The 22,776-nt window shown below is 37.3% G+C and overlaps 1 protein-coding gene across 5 annotated transcripts in view; it reads right to left on the reverse strand.

Moving 5' to 3' along the window:
- The window catches only part of LOC125241286 (PDZ domain-containing protein 8), a 76,257-nt gene extending 55,170 nt beyond the window's left edge, over positions 1–21,087 (reverse strand). For all 5 annotated transcript variants that reach the window (XR_007178731.1, XR_007178732.1, XM_048149680.1 and 2 more), the window contains exons 1-2: positions 20,899–21,087; positions 8,945–9,115 (exon numbers count right to left, since the gene is read on the reverse strand). Coding sequence is in view for 3 of the 5 variants with exons in the window: in XM_048149680.1 (XP_048005637.1) it covers positions 8,945–9,097 (153 nt within the window). In the remaining 2 variants the exon portion in view is untranslated. The remainder of the gene's footprint in view (positions 1–8,944; positions 9,116–20,898) is intronic.
- Positions 21,088–22,776: the final 1,689 nt, after the last annotated feature.

The raw sequence follows: 22,776 nt of genomic DNA on the forward strand, positions 1-22,776 counted from the left end.
GTCCATATACAATCCAGATATTCATATTTCATATTTATATCCCATAATGGACGTCATTCAAATCAGAGTAGGTACAGTCAACAACACAGATGTGAATACAGACAAAGTGCCAAAAATATGTATACAGAGTTTTATTGCCTGTACGTTAAGGTGTGTATACATATTTTTGGCACCTTGTATTCACAGCTGTGTTGTTGACTGTACGCCTGAATGTCTGTGGCACAGGTTCGGTCTGTTATTTTAGTTTCTAAACACAAATAGCATTTCGGTTATGATAGTTTTATGAGGCAGATATTTTTGGATACGTTCCTGTCAAGCTGCCATACAAATCTTAGAATAGTACTGATTATATGCCTAATACGGGGGTTGTTCCGAAAGTTGTTAGCTGATCAGGCTCTACTCATGCGATTTGAATAAAATGTTAGTCTATTCTGTGGGATATTTCAATACAAATGATATCCAAAAGAAATTATGAGACGAATGCGAATAATTAATTTATAATATGTTTTTTTTACCAGAAGCTTAGCTCGTTTTTCTATAATTTAGTTAATAGTTGTATAACACGCTTGGATCCCTTCGGGATTGATTAACTATGTCTTTCTGCTATTTTGCATGCATGAATTACTAGATGTAGGGTTTATTAATTTGATGTACCTACTTATTTGTAAATATATGATATTCATGGTTTTAGGACATTGTCACCCTCCACTAAGTCACTATTATATTTACGTAATCAAGCTCAATTATACGTAAAAAAACTGTACCTAAAGATTCTCAATTAGTACCACCTATAAGTGAATACTCTTGCAATGAAAAAATAATGTTAAATCACAGTACGAAAGAGTCTGAATATCTAATCTCCTTTATAAACCTAAATCTACATCACCTTAGTCAATAATGAAAAATCCCTCAAAACAGTATAAGTAAAATAGGTACAAATCGCATGTATACAACCGGAGCAGCTAAAAACTTTCGGAACAACCCTCGTACGTACATACATAATAACACTAACAACAAATCCGCTGAAGAAGTTATCTATACTTATATGTATACATATATTAAAGTTTTAATAGTCAAACATTGCTAGGTCCAAAACTAAAAGACAATTAAGGAAAGCGCAAGCAAATTAGGTAAAATTGATCTCAGGAGACCCATTTTAATATTTCAGTGGAAGACGTAAAACTGTTCGTAGGAAAGCAACCCAAAATAATCAAATTTATAAACCCGAAGATACTGGGCTCCGGGTAATATTTGTATCATAGAATTTGTATATGGCCTGCGGGTGGTAGTGACCTCGCTAAATAATATGTTACTTACTAAAATTACAGGTGAGAACTTCAAACTAATTACTCATAATCAATAAATACGTTTTACAAGAATAAATTAACTTTTTAACAAAAAATAAAACCGCCTTCAAAAAAAGCTTCAAAACACGGAGAAACTAAAAAGCCAAAAATAATAAACCTTCGAATTCAGATTTCTTATCGGATTGCAATAATCTAAACATCCAAATTATAAACAAATCAATTATTTTTGTAGTCGGTACCAGACCTGTTCGTCGCCTTGCTATTTCCTGTTTGCCCCACCCAACCATACGCAGGCTGGCCCCGACTCCAAAAAGAATTGATTTGTTTATAATTTGGATGTTTAGATTATTGCAATCCGATAAGAAATCTGAATTCGAAGGTTTATTATTTTTGGCTTTTTAGTTTCTCCGTGTTTTGAAGCTTTTTTTTGAAGGCGGTTTTATTTTTTGTTAAAAAGTTAATTTATTTGTTGATTTTTAGTGGTTCCTAGTGATATTATATGTATCAGTCCGAATATATGTACAGTAGTGAAAGAATTATCCTTTAACTCCTAACCATTGAGGAGTTGACCTTCCATCATCAGCTCAGCCACATAAAATTATTACCATCAGGCGTAAATACTGGTGTACTTTTGAAAAATATACTAAGAACATTACATGTGCCTATAACATTTGAAGAGTTCCCTCGATTTCTCCAAGATCCCATCATCAGACCCCGACTTGGTGCCAATGGGACCATCTCAGGGTTATACCCGTTCGATCAAAAAAAAAATTTTGAATATCGGTCCACTATTCTTGGAGATATCGAGTAACATACATACAAAAAAAAAAAAAAAAAACTTTCAGTCGAATTGAGAACCTCCTCTTTTTTGAAGTCGGTTAATAATCAATACAAGACTTGCAGTAGAATATTTAAGATTTTAAAATGGTGCTTTTACGTTTGCGTGTTTGCAACTGTTGTCTATTCGATACTTTTGAAGTTCCGTTAGATAGCTCGGGTAGACAGACAGTTAGACACCCGCGCGGGTGACATTGTTGTATGTATAATCCGCTAAAGCCTGAGAAATATATGATATGACTGTAAGGAGGGCGCTGTTATTCTGATGTTTGGGGTGACAATTCAGTTTAGTATGAAGAAAATAGTCATATATTTCTGGTCAGGCTTTACATGAGTATGGGTCAGTAGCATTGCGTTGGCGGTTAAACAAGTTTGTCACTAATAACAAAAAATAAAACCGCCTTCAAAAATAAGCGCGTTACAAAACACGGAGAAACTAAAAAGCAAAAAATAATAAACCTTTGAATTCAGATTTCTTATCGTATTGCAATAATCTAAACATCCAAATTATAAACAAATCAATTATTTTTGCAGTCGGTACCAGACCTGTTCGTCGCCTTGCTATTGCCTGTTTGCCCCACCCAACCATACGCAGGCTGGCACCGACTCAAAAATAATTGATTTGTTTATGATTTGGATGTTTAGATTATTGCAATACGATAAGAAATCTGAATTCAAAGGTTTATTATTTTTGGCTTTTTAGTTTCTCCGTGTTTTGTAACGCGCTTATTTTTGAAGGCGGTTTTATTTTTTGTTAAAAAGTTTATTTATTTGTTGATTTTTAGTGGTTCCTATTGATATTATATGTATCAGTCCGAATACATGTACACTAGTGAAAGAATTATCCTTTAACTCCTAACCATTGAGGAGTTGACCTTCCATCATCAGCTCAGCCACATAAAATTATTACCATTAGGCGTAAATACTGGTTTACCTTTGAAAAATACACTGAAAACATTACATGTTCCTATAACATTTGAAGAGTTCCCTCGATTTCTCCAGGATCCCATCATCAGACCCTGACTTGGTGCCAATGGGACCATCTCGAGGTTATACCCGTTCGATCAAAAAAAAAAATTTGAAAATCGGTCCACAATTCTCGGAGATATCGAGGAACATACATACAAAAAAAAAAAAAAAACATTCAGTCGAATTGAGAAAAGTCGGTTAAAAAAAAAAAAAACATTCAGTCGAATTGAGAACCTCCTCCTTTTTTGAAGTCGGTTAAAAACAATTAATAAAAATCTATGGCACGTTAAAATTCGCGCTAACATTTTTAAATTTGCCGTTGTTTTTCTAGTAACGAAATTGATTTTTTCTACTCCCGAACTGTTATTCATCATTTACAGGGTCGTGCATAGATCTTTAAAACCCTACATAAAAGTCTATTCCCTAAAGGCAGCGTCCGCTGGCTTTCCGCGCATGTACGCCGTATCGAAAAAACTGAAAACGCATTATTTGGCTCTGTAACCATGGCAACGCATTGTTATAACGATACTGCGCGCGGGCGCGGGAAGGCTTTACGCAGCTGAGCTGACAGTGCAAACCTTTGCGTCAAAATACAGGAAACAGTGTGAATTTCCACGCACACACGGACGCACGCGCAGGCGCCTGTCGCGCGCGCGCACGCACTGCTCAACTCCGTGCTAGAAGCATACCCGGAGTGTGATTTTTGTTCGCTAGTGCAATTGGACGATTGATGATTGAATGTAAGAAGGTGATTGAGAGAGAGATGCCTGTAAGTACTTATAGTATCACTATTAATTAAGCTCATTTTGTAAAATATACTTTTGTATACCAATATTACCAATACCAATTTGTGCCGCTGTGGCCTTAGCTGTTAAGGTACAATTGTAAACTGGGAATAAATAAATAAATAATAAATTTCACGAAAGTTATCAAGAAAACTATTGAAAACTAATGCATGGTCGTAAAAAAACTATTATATGCAACGGTGTTTAACTGAGTCAAAAAATACTCGTGGCATCTTCTCCCACGCCACTCGTCTTTTTTGACCTCCTTTAAACACCTGTTGCATAAAATACTATAATAGACTATAGTACTGATTTACTCGCCCTCTTGGTAAATCCACGCCAACTGTCAGATGCCCGGCCGCCTGAACTTGATGGCTGAGATGCAGTCGAGAATGCTACGCGCGCATGCTACGGCGTAGCATACGGACGGGTTGATTTTGTAGGCATGTCATGTCAGTAACATAGTTCCTAACTTATACACGGTGCAACTTGAGGAAACCGAATAATTTTAACAGCGTATTGGTGATCATATTTCAAGACTAAAACGTCCTGAAATGTGATCTATCTTTCGGAAACCTTGAATAACAGAACGACATTCAGATTAAGAATTAGTTGAAGTATGAAATCATTGTTATTTTCAACCCCAAAAAAAACACATACCAATAAAGCGAATCATTATCTTACTCTATCTTTTCAAATGATATTAAAATCATTCCCGCCTTTACCTATGACATTTATCAGATTTTCAAATCAAGTTATGGGCGCTAATCAGCGTACTAGGTCGCCAGGACATGCCATTTCACTTGCTACGGAACATTTTCGCTACATACTCTTGTAGCTAAATGGTACGCCGTTTTTGAACAATGTTACTGAGATGTGAGTAGGTACTGCGATATAATGTGTGTCAAAAGTGACGTTTCTTCAAACATAAACGTAACGACACTGACATATCCGATTTCAGATCCATAATATACTTAATGTGTATGGGAAACTATCTTGTTTAAAGATTTGTTGTTGTCATTAAGACTGTTTAACCTTCAAAATTACACTGCCCTTGAACTGAAAGTAGTAAAAGTAAATAGTTTTGTATGAATAATAGATAATTAAGTAGATACTTTGTGTTCAAATCAATAACAGTTTGTAAAGCTCGCCGTGGTATTATTTAATCAATATGACCATTGCATAACACATCAAAGTGACTGAAATATCATGTCATGGCAATTATATTGATGACAACATCATTAAGTTTTTTTAAGAAAGCCTTTCCGAGGCCAAGTGGCTTACGACGAAGCTCAGAAAGTGCCTATTCACCCTACATTTGAAGTGGGGTATATATAAGCTAGGAAATATAGACGCCGGCAAGGAATTACACTCCTTGGCAGTGCGCATAATAAAATTAATAAAATAAGAAGCAGAGTGCTTCGTGCAAATTAGTTGAATATCTACCAAGTGAGGGTGGAAACCGGCGGTGCGTCTAAATGATAATAATGATTTAATGATCGTAATAAGTAATAAGGCATCTTATTCTACGATTGGGGATAGTCAAAATTATAACCTTTAACAAAAGTCTAGGTAATAATGCTATCAAGGTATACAATAAGCTGACCAAAGATTTGAGAGACTGTGATGACATTAAATTATTTGACAGAAAAGTGAAAGAATATTTTACAAATAGACCATATTACTCAATTGACGAATATTTTGCTAATTTATTCAATTAATTTGACAATTTTTTTCCATCTTAATCTTTTAAATTGTATCTGTGATGTATTTTGAAATCTATTTAATGTTATCTGGTTTTTATCTTAAGAATTTTGTTATATTAGTATAAGGATTTTAAATTGTATTTGCAAGCATGTACCTCTGCTTTCATTTTAGCAAATCAAATCAAATTTGAAAGTTCAATTAGTTAAAAGATTAATCAGTAAGTCGTCCACTTTTAGAGTTCTGTACCGCAAGAGGAAGAAATAGAACCTATAAGATCGTTTTGATGTCCGACGTCCGTTTGTCTGTCCGTCTGTCTGTCAAAGCGGCTATTCTGAGAACTCCTGAAGATATCGAGTGGAAATAAACCAAGTGCCCATTTCTCGAAGCTAATACAAGTTACAATTTACAAGTGGTTGTCTAATATGACAAGTCGGAAAGAGACTTCCGCTTGTAACTTGTAACTTTCAGTTTTGAGGCCCATGCCCCAGGCCCAGGTCTATTAGCTCCTTGGAGCTTTAACAAAATTAGTCGTTTTGCTAACGTAAAAATAAATAGGGTCCATACCATAAAAAACAAACGCTAATATCGATACTCTTAGCCGTCGGTCTAGAACTTTGAAACTGGTTATGTAATAATTAGTAGGCTCTAGTATAATTTAAGTTGACTGCAGTTTTCTGTAAGGACTGTAAGGTTGAGGTACTTCCCCAGTAAAGCTCTTCTTTAGACCTGAAATTATGTCTGTGTCTGTACTACAGACAGCGAGATGCCATTCTCCAGTCAATACTTTGGACCGTAGGACCGTTAGGGCCTCCACAAGATCCTTCCCTTTCTATCTTGAACCTTGGCCTCGTTCCAGGTGCCGTAGCCGAATGGCATTTCTGCGACGCGAAACGAAAACGAAACGCCGCGAAAGGTAGTCTAGCTCTGTCGCGCCAATACGCAAGAGCGATAGAGATAGATATCTACGAGCGTTTCGTTTCGTGAGCGTTTGTGCCATTCGGCTACGTACCCAGCTCAGTCTATATTCTCAGCTCGTTCTCTACACTCCGCCTCCAGGTGTGTACGGGGTGTTTGCGGGCTCGCTTTCCTCCTTGAGGCCGCCACTCAAATGCGATACTGGCGCTATTGGTAGCTCCTCTTCGAAGGGTATGACCGATCCATCTCCATTTCCGCAGAGCCACTTCCTGGGCAATCGGAGGTTGTCGGCACATACTCCACAAATCCTCATTTCTTACCTATACTACCTATTAGTAAATCAGTCATCTTATCCTACTCTGTGACAGGTTACAAGTAGCATGATCAAAGCATAACTATTTATTTATAGTTACTGAGTAAAATTTGAACAACGTAGTATGGGTAAATATTTTAAGAACTACTTTCGTACAAACGTAAGTACATTAAATTATAATAAAGCGATGTGAAAACCTCACTTACATAAATGACTTCACAAAACTAATTAATTAGGCTGATCGAGTATAAAATAGCGAACGTTAAAATTACTTTTCGCGCAGTGCCCACAGTATTAAGCTTAATTAAAGTTGCTGAATATTCCCACAAATAAAAAGGGTGCGTAGACAAATTGCAAAATGTTCAAGCTTTATATGGAACATATTTATCTCTCTCTCTCTCTGTTGCTCTTCCGTTTTGGTTCGACAGAGCTAATTGCGTTTAGGGCCTCCGCTAGCTGGCGCGGAAACCCGCCGCGTCGCACGCTCGCGGGTCCCGCCAATATATCTAAAGTCCGTCGCACGTGTCCGCGCCATTTAGCGCTGTTCATACAATTTCTTATTACGCCGTCGCGTCACATACCTCCATATCGATAAGGTTTGATTTCGTATGCGTCGCATCGCCGTCGCGCGACCATCGCGCGACCGTCGCCCACGCAAGCCACGGCGTTAGACAGGCGTCCGTTCCGGTAATCCGCGTCAGTTAGCGCAGGTCCATAATTGGCTACGTACATGAAAGAATGTTAACATATCAATCGATCGATTTATCTATGGAGAAACTATAAATCGATTGGTGTGGTAACGCCTGAGTGATAGATAACCGTTTTGCTTGCTACGGTGCAAACGATTGGCATCTTGTTTAAGCCTTGTGCCCTAATTAAAACCGTCAATATTGTCAATATTTCATCGACGTACCGTTACTCACTATTAATGCGTAAATTGCATTATCATAAATATAATGAGATTAAAATGTAAATGAACTAGATTTTCAGGAAATATCAAAGACCTGTGCACACCGGTTGCGTGTGCGTGGACGTATTTTGCGCATTGCAAGTGTTGCAACAAACAAATCCTCGTGAGAGACACACCGCCGCTTGGCGACATACTTGCGTGCAGCTCTAACATTTTCGTGTACGCTTGCTGCTTTCGCCTTAACTGTATTTTTATACATAAGGGATACGCAGAGCACATGAAAATGCTCGAATTTCAGCGACAAGTATTGCGCACACTATATACAACTTCTTCTGCGCTGCGACCGACCACAGCTAATACAACCAGACTAATCACTAAACATCGCCAAAAATAATAGTTATCGTGATAGAACCGGTATGACATTATAAATATGTACACATTGTTGTTATTAATTTCGGATTACTCCTACCTATTCCAATAAGTATGCATTTTCAAACCGAATGTTAAATGCCGTAACACGCAAACAAATGAGCGCATGATAATTAATGATTTGTTTTTCACTTGGTACATATGACAAAAAATTCACCACGAAATAATACTTCAACAGCGCCCACAATAAAAGCAATCAGGTTCGTTACGTATGCTGAATTATTCTGTTCGGCTCCACACAAGAACAATGGGTGAACGTTTCCCTAGACCATCTCTTTCAACGTCAAGATTTCACAACGGGTTAGCTGCCTTTGCTGTTTATATTTTGCCTAGTTAGTTTTATTGGGCATTTTCCGCCAGTCGACAACCATTGTGCCTATTTTGACGAGCACTATACCCTATCCGTTTAACAAAGTTAACAGGAGAAAACAAAAACTGCACATTATTGGCTAGAGAAAAGGGCATTATAGGTACTCTAGCCACCTCAGCTCCCCTACAAAACCTGTTACTTGTTATTTTGCCTAAATGTATTTCCAAAAATACGTATTAGATGATGATGATGATGATTAGAGACCTAGTCGAATAACATAGAATAAGGTTAGGGTGAAAAGTACATGCTTTTGCGAAAATCATTTTCTTAGGTAAAACTATACTTCAAACTCGGGTAAATCCATTCTATTATTTATTTATTTTTATACAAAATCAACCTTAAAGCAGAATGAATTTACCCGAGTTTGAAGTTAAGCGACACCTATTTTAAATGTCGACTTACCGCCGGTAAAGTAACCGGCCGCCTGGACAGGTCGTCGGCCGGGGGAGTCTTGTCGAAAGGTCTCAGGAAGTACAGCAGGATGGCGACGGGGATCGCTAGCGCAGCCACCGCGCCGAACAGCGCCGCGCCCAGCAGCCAGATCCAGTCTGGCATTGTTGCTAGTCTTATTACCTGCAGAAGAAAAGAATAAATGAAGTAATTTTTCAAGGAGTTTCTACAGATTTTAAAACTAATGAGCATGCTGTGACGTGTGACGGCTGCACATGTGAACCAATCGAATTGTAGAAATAACCCTTTCTTGAAACTTGATGACGTAGAATTTTGCCGTTGGTTGAAAGATGATGTTTAGGTTTTGTATTCGTTTTAAACCTAATAACAAGTTTAACCTCTTTTAATACTTAAATTGTTTTTTTTTGCTTGACCTAAACTCATAGCTGGGCATTAACTCGTTAATCCGTTAATCGTTAATTAACGAAGTTAACATTTCGGTTAACGGATTAACTTTTAAGTTAACTTTAAAAAATGTTAACGGATTCGTTAACTTCCGTTAAATTTCATCGAGTCCGTTAATCGTTAATCCAGCACCCCAAGCGGCTCGCTGCGTCGCGAATACCACGTCCTGACTGCTACTGTAAAAGCCCGTAGTACTCGTACGGCAAAACCTAGTATTTATCGGTAAAAGCAGATCCGTCGGTTATAAACAGTCTAAAGACCAATTGGCGACTTTGGATCACTTATTCGAGATCTTCTAAATCTTATTAGACGTGCTAGATCGATCACTAACCTGGGAATAGAGTGCAATCATTAGGCATGAGACAAATCGCGCAACCGACGCATCGAGTCCGGCGGGCCTAAGATTACTCTACCAAGTTATCGTGACCCACAGCATCGAATTGTCGTCTCAAATCTCAATCTGAAGAACCAACGCACCACGATCGCGACCGCATGAATGACCCAATAATTACCAATCCGAAGTAAAACCTAGGATTTAGCCAACCAATGGCGGTAAAAGCCCGAAGAGACCGTAATTATTACATTTCGGTTTTTTACCGATTGGCGTCACAGGTTTTAATGGTTTTTGGTGGATACTAAGTAAATACAAATACATAATACCTACAGTGAAGTCCTATTTTTATGACGTGTTAACGAATTATCGATTAACTTTAACTTCCGTTAAATCTACCGACATGTATCGCTTTAACGATTAACGAAGTTAACTTTTTAAGTAACGGATTAACGATTAACGAAGTTAACTATTTGATTAACGGTGCCCAGCTATGCCTAAACTGTCTTCGTCTATGTGGGCTTAGGTGTGATTTAGGTAGCCTGTTGGTTCTAGCAGTAGTCAAATGATTTACCAATTAGTTTTAAGATCTTTAAGGGCCGGTTGCTTCAAACCATCTGTTACCGAATTTAGCGTTCGCATTTTTTTTGTAAGGGAATTTCCATAGACTTCTGCTACGTGACGTTGCTGTGTCTGTTAACTGTATTGATGCAACTGGCCCTAAATACAGTAAGATTTGTACAGTCACCATGACAAACATCTGAACACACCTATTGTCAAGGCACTAGAGTTTTTAGATATTTTTGAGCCCCAAGGATCAAGACCGCTCCGATAAATCCGATGGCTGTATATCCATTTCATACGTCAAGCACACTTAAACATCAAAGCAGCCTTAATTAAAATATTTACATTTGTTTAGGTGTTAAATAAATGAATTCCATTTAAGCGTTCATTAACGTTCGAGGGCCGGGGAATTCATTAAGAAACGTTAATTAAATAATACGAGTATCCATCTCTAGCCTAAACTTAGGCTAGAGATGGATACTCGTATAGTACTTTGAAACTGAGTAAACAAAGCTCATTGGGCAAAGTACCTGTTAAGTAAGTGTTGGATTACTGGTGTCCGTTTACTTTTCAACGGTTTCACCCAGACATAGAAAAAGTATAGACTGATCGTTTTAAGCACGGTCTAAATAACGTAATGTCATCCTGTCTGCACACTCATAAAGCATACTATAGTATATGTATTGAGACAGACAGACAGGTATTCTACTCCATCTTCAATGTACCGTGATACCACTATCTCTCTAGTAACTAAATATTTTTATTTTTTATATGAACGTTTGTTAACCACCTGGCTATCATAATCATTAATTATAGCTTCGCTCGCGTTAGAAAGAGACAAAAAGTAGCCTATGTCACTCTCCATCCCTTCAACTATCTTCACTTAAAAAATCACGTCAGTTCGTCGCTACCTTTTGCCGTGAAAGACGGACAAACAAACAGACACATACACTTTCCCATTTACAATATTAGTATGGATGTATTGTAATGGAAAAGTGGTGCCACGATGACGTTACCTAACCGACATGTAGTGAGTTTCTACAATGTATGGTTTTACCAGTGACGAAGCTTCTTTTATATACCACGTTGGTGGCAAACAAGTATATGGTTTGCCTGATGAATAGATAAGCATTCACCGTGCCTTACAACTCCAGTTTTACCTGCGCATTGCAGACCCTTTAAGAACCGGAAACCCCTCCGCAGGAATCTCTGTTATATCTTTACCAGTACCACGTATTAGTAAATTATTTGCTCTCATCTACAGACTTAATTGCATTTATTAAAGCTATTTGCAAGGTGCCGCATAATATCTAAACCTCCGAGTATATGGCAATGAGAATATGTAAAAGCAATACGAAAACTTTGACACGCCGGCGTTATATTCCAGCCTGATAGCAGTTTTAGCAAGAATTCTGGGTAGAAGTGTAATAAAACTAATAAAATGCCAAGTTTATCGATGTCGAACTTTAAGCACTACAGCCCCTACTATGAGGTAACTCGATAACGTAAATATTACGAAAATTGCATTAATTGTACAGATAATGTGTACCTACAGTGCTTGAACTAATAATAATTTTGGACGATCGGTCTGGCCTAGCGCATAGTAACTAACTGATGTGCCGACGGAGAGTTTAAAAAATTCTGAAATTTTGACATTGGAAAACTTCGGAAACTTTCCATACTTTGTATGGACAATTGTATGGATGGAAACTTTCCATTTCATAAATTTAAATTCCCTTTATTTTTCGTGAAAGTTTCGTGAATTTTTCAAGAAATTTAAATTTTTTGGAAAGTTTCCGCAACTTGCACATCACTAATAGTAGCAACCCTGCCCTTAGACGCGGTCCGGTCGGTATAATATGTATTATATATCGTTGTCTGAGTACCCACATCACCTTACCACGGGATTCAGTAAATCTGTGTAAGGAGTTCTATAATATTATTTATTTCATTATACTCTGTGACATGAATTCTCCAAACACTTACTAAGTAATACTTAGAAGCAAAAATTACTATTACTTAATCCAAGACATTTGCGCTATCGTAGGAGTAAAGTATTTTAAAATGTTAACAACTCATGGGTCATGGTAAAGGCTAGGGTTGGGTATAAGCTTTTAGGTAAACTTTTAGGTATTTGTCTTTTAGGGTTTTAGCTATCATAGATTGTTAATCATTTTATGCGTATGGTAGAGCGGGGCAATTGCGGGCCAAATATTGAATAACTACAACCTATGCAATATAAAAGTATAAGGAAATAAATCTGTCGAAGTAGAACTGTCGAATAATGACGTGTCAAACCCTTAATAAATATAGTTCGGGAAATATAATTTGAACGTTTACTATTTACGTTTACTATATGTATAGTAAACGTTCAAATTATATATCCCGAACTATATACCTGTGATTGCAGCGCCACCAATCTGTAGTTTTATATGTGCACTTCTGATACTTAAAGCTTTCGATTCTTACCTCTAATCTCCATACTACGAGTGATGATAAGTGTCACAGTCAAACTCAAGTGCTATTCCTATACCGGAAGATTTTTTGGGTTATAGTGGAAGTTCTGAATCAGCTACGTGACGTCACTTCCTCTTTGAACTATTTCTAAGATTTTTTTAGGCCAGTACCGATCGCTCCGCGCGGTCGGCCCGCGTGACACTAAAATCAGCCTAAGAAGCAGTGTCCCAGAAACGCGGTCAAGTTATTGGCCTGCCCTGTTTACGGGCATCTTGAGCCTGGCGTTCAGGGCTCTCCAGACACTCGACTAAAGCGTAGTCAGATGAGTCGAGAGCAGCGTCGAAGTCATTGTCCCTCCTAAGTACCTATACCCGATAGGGTGTTAGTCAACAAATTTGACGACCGGTCTGGCGCAGTCGGTAGTGACCCTGCCTGCTACGCCACTTTCCCGGGTTCGAATCCCGGTAAGGGCATTTATTTGTGTGATGAGCACAGATATTTGTTCCTGAGTCATGGATGTTGTCTGAGTGTCTGAGTACCCACAACACAAGCCTTCTTGAGCTTACCGTGGGTCTCAGTCAATCTGTGTAAGAATGTCCTTATAATATTTAATATATCTATTTAAACTATATTTACTTAAATAAAGCAAGTTCGATAACTTAAACCTTACCACCATTATTTTGAGAGTCTCAACAATGACACACCTATATGTTAGGGTCAACATAACTTTCTTTATAATATGCTGCCGCTTTGCTTTAATCAAATATGCTGCCGAATTGCCCATGCCGATTGAGATATAACAAAACAATGTATGGTAGAATTGTACCTTTTCATATCGAGGGTTTACTGGTGAAACCCGATAAATCGAGATAATTTGTCCTTGAAATAACAACATTGTGGCAATTGCACAATGCACATAGTTTGAATTTCAAAAATCAGTCTTATCGGGGTACCATTAAAATAATTATGTAGGGTAGGTCTGCAAAAAAAGTCTGCGATGGCATTAGTCTATCTTTTACAACTTACTATTTATCACCACTTTTATGAGTTAATCCAAGTGCGTAGCTGGGACGGGCCGCTTAGTGTTCTTATAAAGTACTTACTTATACACGGTGTAATATGAGGAAAACGAATAATTTTAACAACGTATTCCTTATCGTATTAGTATTAGATGAGTAAAATGTCATATAAACTTTTCTGGATTTCGCCTACTTTCAGAGTTATAATTAAGCATTATTATATTAACAGTTCTGTCAGGACAAAACGCTGAACGTTTTGATAGCGATGATGCCGTTATCGGACATAATCTTACTAACTTCGTTGATAGATATCAAAAAGTAACTAGTAACTCGTTGCAAAAAAGTAACTAACTTTAAAAAAAAAATTTTAAATTATAAGTGCTAGTTTTAAAAATAACATTTAGCGTTTTATGTGAACATACATCCAAAAAACAAAAAAACTAACTACCCAAAAATATTTTTTTCGCGTAATTTGCTTGACGTCATATACTTAACATTTTATCTTTATTTTGCCCCCAGAAATGCGTAGTTAAAATCTTTCGGTTTCCTCATGTTACACCGTGTATAATGTGAAATGAAACTCGTGGTAAAATCAACAAAGTGCTGCTGTTATTTATAAACTGCCGTTTTCTAGTAAGTCAATAATGGTTCAATCGAGTTAAAATATCGGGATATTCATTGAGGATCAAAGGATTTCAATTATAAGATAATCCTGGTAATGGGTCGGTCAACAGTGAAAGGATTAAATACGCTTTAGTTGGAATATTCAAACTTGAACTTAGCTTGAATGCTTATTTATTGCTTACGAGGTTCATATTTTATAAAAAAAATTTTTTTTGTAATAACATCTCATGGATCAATGATGGATCTGAAATAAACGATTTTTTTTAAGACAATTATAACATGCGGCCAATCAAAGGATTGACCAAAAGGGTACCATACCTTTTTATAAGTACAGTCGACTACAAAGAGAAGTTTCCACTTTTTCAACTTATTACAATGCAATAAGGTGAAAAAGTGGATACATCTCTTTAAGAGGTAACAGGAGCGAAAATGCTAAATATTAGCCACATAGTTTGCCACATGTATAACGGTTTACATAGACGCTGGCGCCCCTACGTATTAATTCCTACTCTTTTTTGCAGGCTGTACAGTCACCGGCATAAACCGGCAGGCAGGCACCGGCTTGTCGCTTTAAATCATTTGACAATTTCGTATGACATTTCAAACAAGACGTTAATGTGACAAGGTATAGAAATCATCACATATTTATGCCGGTGACTGTACTTATCAAAAACTACATAGATTTTTGTGACCTACATCGAGTAATGTAGGTATTTTTAACCTCCTAAGACCCCGTGTAGAATTTTTTGTACATGTTCTAAATTCGAAAACAAAAGGACTTAGAAGGATAAAGTCAAAAGCTGTTGGTACAGGACCGGGTACCCGTAGAAATTTAATTGACAACTGATCAGGGGTATTCAACTTTGATTGAATATTCACTTATTACAGTAGCTGTTAATTATTAATGTCTGCCTTTGTCCCGCTCAATAATTACAATGGATCAAGTAGAACAAACGTAACCTAACTCCTATATAAAAACCTACATAATTATTGCCTAATATATAGACTGACAAATAAATTGTAGGACTAGTAAATAAGTAATCAAGTGAAATTCATTTATTTATAATACTTAAATAAAAATTTGGTACAATAAATATTATAAACTAGGCAATAAAAAAATGTAGTAATCAAGTTGGTAATGTAATTAGGTATATCGATAAAAAAAATAGTAGGTATTTTCTAGTACCAGTAGTAGTAGTAATAATTCGCACCCTACACGCCACGCGCGTATCCATCCTATATTATTAATGGGAAAGTGTGTGTGTCTGTTTGTTTGTCCTTTCACAGCAAAACGGAGCGACCAATTGTCGTGATTTTTTAAGTGGAGATTTACATTTTGTCTCTTTCTAACGCGAGCGAAGCCGCGGGCAAAAGCTAGTAAGTAATAAAAAACGTGTGACTTGTGAATGTGTCATCCGATTTTACTATATGTATGGTTTTACCTGTTTGTTTCCCACAGGTTTAAATAAATCAATAATTTATAGTATTTTATGCAACAGGCGTTTAAAGGAGGTCAAAAAAGACGAGTGGCGTGGGTAACAATTTGAGGCGAAGCCGAAAATTGTTATTGAGACGACACGAGTATTTTTTGACCCAGTTAAACACCGTTGCATACAATACGTTTTCTACGACCATGCACTTAGTTTTTAATAGTTTTCTTGAATAACTTTCGTGAAATTCACACTGCTTCCTGTATTTTGACGCAAAGGTTTGCACTGTCAGCTCAGCTGCCCAAAGCCTTTCCGCGCACTCGCGCAGTGTCGTTATAAGGCGTTGCCATGGTTACAGAGCCAAACAATGCGTTTTCAGTTTTTTCGATACTGCGCGCATGCGCGGAAAGCCGGCGGACACTGGCTTTGGGGAATAGACCTTTATGTAGGGTTTTAAAGATCTATGCACGACCGTGTAAATGACGTATAACAGTTCGGGAGTAGAAAAAATAATTTTTGACATGGCGTTGTTAATGCTTTATTACCTAGTTCAATGCCAAAAACAGATTTTTCAGTACAGATGGTGTTTTTTTTACGCACTAGTGCGAGAAGTGGTTCATTATATGCGAGGTCGAAACTTCGGAGGCTCATCTGTACTGAAAAACGTCGTACGATACACGTGCGAAAAGGAAATTCGTAACTCGTGTCGATTTAAAACACTCCCTTCGGTCGTGTTTTAATTTATCGCCACTCGTTTCGAACTTCCTTTTTTACGCACTTGTATCGTAATGTACTATTATGTATCGTTCTTTAAACAGTAAAAAAATATACTGAACTCCAAGTAATACATTGTACTTTTAATTTGCTTATTTATTGCTTCAAAACTCATACAAGTCTTGAGCTTACCTTGGAACGAGGCCAATGTACTTTAAGACTCAATATATATAAGTAGAAATTAAATTCTTTACTTTGTGCTTGACAAGTTACGTATAATATGTCATTTTAGTCTTAAATAGACTATTGACCACCTTTTAAAAGAATGCCCAAAATTCACCAATAGTCGTATCCACCATGAAAGCACCTGTGATTTTTTGACAGTCAACCCATATGAAATATCAAGCGTCATTACAAAATCATCAACAGAATCGTTTACAAAACATATCAACAAAAATATCAATAGTCTAAAAAAGTTCAATAACACCTAAAGAGTAATTTACCACAGCTTCAAGGTGAATGGTCGCCCGTATTCTTAACCACAGTTAATTAAAAAAAAAGTCTTAAATAGTGATTGAATAGGTACGTTTTTTTAATCTTTCGACTGCCGTGTATGCCTGAGGTGTATGGGACTTAATATATGTATAGAGTAAAATGTTTTTATTAACTTTAGTCAGGGAAATCTTATAAGATAGACTCTAAAGTCGAATGCATTGCATTCCTCCAAATTGGGCACACGGCACATGTACATAGTTGTTTACTGCTTGGAGCCGCCAAATGAAATTTTAAAGAAGACGTTTCATGCTGCAACGGGAGCGACCACTTTCTCCATCTAGAGATTCTCAGCCTTTCAGATTTGGACATATTTTCATCTTAAAACACATAGATAAAGCTGTTTTTTCAATAATATAAGACAGTACGGGGTTGTCTCAGTAAACATTGGAATTCCTCAATTTGAAATGCAAACAACTACTTTAGAGCAAGGACATAGAGTGGCAATTGCCTTGGAAGTTGACGTTAAGTGGGATTCTGCCTAATATATGTTATTGCAGGGTGCACGTTCGCGGAATGGAAGCAATTAGTCTAGTCGGTTACGAGTGCCGCTGTGACTTTTTAAAGGCTGTAGCATCGGAGTTTCGGACCCCATATATTTGGGGCTTAAACAATGTTTGGCTCTGTGAGCCGTAGACATTGACTTATTATAAATGTTACTTTGTAAAAGCCTTTTAAGGCGAAACAGGATCCCTTATTTCTTCATACGCTCTCGACTGTTCCCTCTCAGTGCGTTAGCCGATTTTTGAATGTCATCCATTCGATGTCGTCAATTTAGATCAATATATCTCCACTACTAGCGATTTAAAGTCTAATAACAGAATCGAAACCGAGTGGTTTTCGTTGTTTTCCAAAGTCTATGGAACGACGAATTCATGCGTTCGATATTCAAAAATCGGTCCCTTAGTTTGAAGCTATAGTAATAACATTTTCAACACAAATGATTATTATCAAATTTATCAATATCTGTGTCGGACTGTTTTGCTGACTTTGATATTTTTGTTTCTAAAGAAACTAGAGCCTTTCAAACATCGCCAAAACGGCTTAATTGAATTTGCCACAAAGAAAATCAGTCAGTACGTAATTAATACTAGCTAATCTGAACTTATCAACCCTTCGCGGTACCTATTAAGGTTGTAGACTTGTCCCAGCTTGCTATCCCATCGCCCAAATCACAACTGAACCCAAATCTTACAGTTGCGGGTGGTGAAGTATACTACGACCTACGAACACGCGTAGCGCTACGTCGTAGCCGATACGAAAATGCTTCGTAGAGGCAGAACGACAACGTGTATTAGCGCTGAATAGGTTAATAAAAACTGGACTTTTTTATGGACAGTCAGAGCATAAGTAGGATATATTTGGCCTTTTTCTCACCGGACGATATCAAAAAGGCTAAGGATTTGCTATTTGTGTCCGTCCCAGCTCGGATGCGGAAAGTGGTCAGAACGAACGGTGGAAAACAACAACGTGATATCGACGATATACTAACAGCGCCGCCGCTGGTGGGGCCCGGGGGCTGCAGGGGCTTAGCACTGATGAAACGGGGACCAAACCTCAGGTACGTTTTAGCGCTAGTGACGTAGCTAGCGCGTAGATACCTACTTAAGGAAATGAAAAAGAGTAAATCTCCAGGTCATGACCGTCTCAGTGTTGAGCACCTGCGGTTTGCTGGGTCTCACCTGCCTCGAGTGCTAGCAATGTTCTCCAATCTGTGTATATGCAACTCGTACCTACCTCCACTCATGACAAAAACAATTGTTATACCTATTGTCAAAAATAAAACGGGTGATGTATCAAACAAGAACAACTATCGACCTATTTCGCTGGCTACCAATGTAGCAAGGGTATTCGATGGCCTGTTGAACACACAATTGGACAAATATGTAAGATTAAATGATGCTCAGTTTGGCTTTCGAGCCGGCCTATCTACCGAAAGCACAGAATATATAATAGTACAAGTACAGAAGGCCCACTGCTTTGATGTTCACGAAATGCCGCCTTTTTAAATGCCTACAAAATTCTAACAAAGAAACGAGCCGCACGTGCGCAGCGTTGGACGATAGGGTTGCCTATGGATTAAAACGAATTAATATCAGATAAAATGTTATACTATTATAGTTAAGTTTTGGGTACTCTCTAGGTATATATAAAGTATTTATATATTTTTGTAAGTCCCAACATCACAAGCCTTATTGAACTTTTCCGTGGGTATGTCCCAATAGTGGATATGGAATAGTGGGTGTGGAGCGGAAGTTATGTATTGCACACGAGAGTTAAGTTCGTACCTAAGTAAGGAAATCGCGACGGCTTGCCGGAACGATATAAAGACTCGAGTTTGCAATATTATAAGTATTATTACGCCCCGAGGTTTTTTTATAACACCCGCTTGCACATTTACCGTGGGAGTGGGATTAATTCAAACGTAATATAGAAATTGTAAATACTGTGAATTAATAAGTAATTAACAATAACACTGTAGAACAAGTTCGTAAGTTTAAATACCTGGGTAGCATAATCACCAATAACTCCAGATGTACTCAAGACATCACTGCACGAATAGCCATGGCAAAGAAAGCATTTAATGAAAAAAAGTACCTGTTTAAAGCCAGAATAAATACAACCATCAAGAAAAAGTTAATAAAATTATACATCTGGAGCATCAGCGAAACGTGGACGATGCTGCAACGAGACAGAAAACGCATTGAAGCTTTTGAAATGTGGTGCTGGCGGCGGCTGGAGAAAATAAGTTGGACAGAGAAAGTGACAAACAAAGAAGTCTTAAAAAGAGTGAAAGAAAAGAGGTGTAGGTATTTTAAGAACTGTTGAATGCAGAAGAGGAAATATGTTGGGACACCTGTTACGACACGACGAATTCATCAAGATCATCATAGAAGGGAAAGTAGAAGGAAGAAGAAAGAGGGGAAAGCCAAGGAGGGCATACATGGACCAAGTGAAGGAAAAAGTGAATGTCGTGTCGTATCAGGCTGTCAAAGAAAAAGCCCAGGAAAGATATAGCTGGAGATTGCTTCACCGACAAGAGCCCAGCTCTTAAATTTATGATGATGAAATACTGTTATTTTTACAACGTGAGAAGCAGTCAAATACATGCAACGATGGCAACATACATTGAAAATAATCATGTATAACTTTAAATACATAAATCATTATTATATAACTTTTGTATGAAATGACTCTCAAAAAATTTAAAAATTTCAGAGTTCAACTATAATTTTTAGATTTGTGAGTAAATATTAAATTTGTCATCAACGGAAAATTGTTGGAGATACGATGAACATGGGATGTATACAGTTTATTTATGAAATAACTAGTATGTATATTTAAGAATCCTAGGTGATATTTATTTATCTCATAAGTAGATATTGACGGATAAATATTTTACTAAATAAGTAGTTAAATATAAATAAGGCCTACTACGCATTTGGTCTTAAAACACCACACAGGAGTTAAAATAATAGTGAAAACTTCATATTAACTCCATACATATTATAAGAAAGTTTTAGATGACATTTGCACAGCTAAAGTTTGATTCATAACATTCGCTAACGCATAAACATGAATTATTTATAAACAAATTACAAACACAGAAAAATCTTGCAACTGTAGGTAAGTGCTTGGTGAGGGCAGGAATCATCTGTTGCACATAATATAACATAAACTACATAAAATAACAAATAATTAAAATTATAACTAAACATACCAAAACTAATCTATACCTTGAGCTTCTTAGTGTAGATAACTTAACTAATAAAATCAAAGCACAGTCATGCATAGTCTTAAACGACTCACCTTCTAAAAGATTTTCCTACCTACCTAAAACAACAAAAACTACTATAGAGACGATTGATATTATATTAGACAACAATTGACGACAAACATTTAACTTTTTAATATTGTAATGACTAGTCGTATTTGCGGGATAACCGTGTTGAGAGAAAGACGACAGCTACATTTTTGAGGGCAAGCCGGGCCCCGGCACCGGTCGCAAGCCTCACATTACTGACACTGGCTCTGAAACTATCGCTGATAAAACACCTTGAATCCAGTGCGGGCATGCGCGCCGCCGAGCCAACTGGTCCACCCGTGTCATTGGTGAGGACGAAGCGGCCGGCGGACTGTCAATGATGGACGACCAACGGGAAAGAAAACCATAAAAAATAAAATTTAAACGACATACGTATCAAACAAACGAATACACGACCAAATACTATAATTGATTGAGTGCGAAGTAATTTTAAAAATTGGCACTGACCGTGGCCAAGGACGCTTGCGCGTAGGGCCGATCGATAATAGCCATATTATCATTTTCTAACGGCAAAGGTATGCCCCGGCTACGTAGAAGCCATAGAATAAACTGGTTTCGCTCGAGCACGTAGAGTTTAAATTGCGATGCGAATTAGGCAGTTTAACCGGGGTACAGGTCGACAATAGAACTAATTGTTTACTGGCAAATGTCAATCAAAGTTCATGTTTGTTTTGTGGACAGGTTGGAAATGTCGTCTATATTTTAAGTTGTCTTTGTTAAAGGTAGGGTAGGAGGGATTTTACTATAATCATAATCAAATAAGGTAGATGCTAAAGCCTAGACGGTACACCTTTGCCGTAGTAGGGCCTGTGTTTGAACCCCGTTAAAAGTGTTTTCCCCTCACTAGCTTAATACCAGCGGGTAAAAACGCATTTTATCCACTAGTGGGTAAAGTAATTTGACCTTGAATCAAATTAACTGCTTTAAAATTGACAAAAGTAGGTGAATCTAGTAACAAAGATGATTTACAAAGTGATAAACGCTTTTTTTGCGTTGTATGCTATAGTGAGGGGAAAAGTTTTGTGTTACACTCGGATGCAAATGGTTTTACTTCTCGTGTGTTAAAAAACTCGCAAGTTCAGGATTCTATTTCACTCGCTTCGCTCGTGGTTCAACTATAGAATCCTTTCACTTGCTCGTTTTTCAATTCCACACTCGGCGTTAAAATACAACTTTGCCCCCTTGTATAACAAATAACTATTTCTCAAACATGGTATGAAATGTGCCATTATTTATCTTTAAAATAGGCTACAAAGTATCACGTTGAAGACGGCTCAACTCAAGAGAGCTGTAAATTATATTTTTACATAATTTAAGGCCTAGGCCGGGAAGTACCTATTTTTTTTTAAATTTCCGGCCCACAAATGTTCGTGACATGTACTACGATGACGCAGAGATGAGATGATACCATTTCGTGGCCTTTCTCCTTTAAGAAGTCCTTGTGTGGATTACTTTGATTGTATGATTTTTAGGGTTCCATAGTCATCTAGGAACCCTTATAGTTTCGCCATGTCTGTCTGTCCGTCCGTCCGCGGATAATCTCAGTAACCGTTAGCACTAGAAAGCTGAAATTTGGTACCAATATGTATATCAATCACGCCGACAAAGTGGTAAAATAAAAAGTGAAAAAAAAATGTTTTATTAGGGTACCCCCCCTACATGTAAAGTGGGGACTGATTTTTTTTTCATTCCAATCACAACGTGTGATATATTGTTGGATAGGTATTTAAAAATGAATAAGGGTTTACTAAAATCGTTTTTTGATAATATTGATATTTTCGGAAATAATCGCTCCTAAAGGAAAAAAAAGTGTGTCCCCCCCCTCTAACTTTTGAATCATATGTTTGAAAAATATGAAAAAA

This window comes from Leguminivora glycinivorella, chromosome Z, assembly GCF_023078275.1.
Source record: "Leguminivora glycinivorella isolate SPB_JAAS2020 chromosome Z, LegGlyc_1.1, whole genome shotgun sequence".
In the NCBI taxonomy this organism is placed as follows: Eukaryota; Metazoa; Arthropoda; class Insecta; order Lepidoptera; family Tortricidae; genus Leguminivora; species Leguminivora glycinivorella.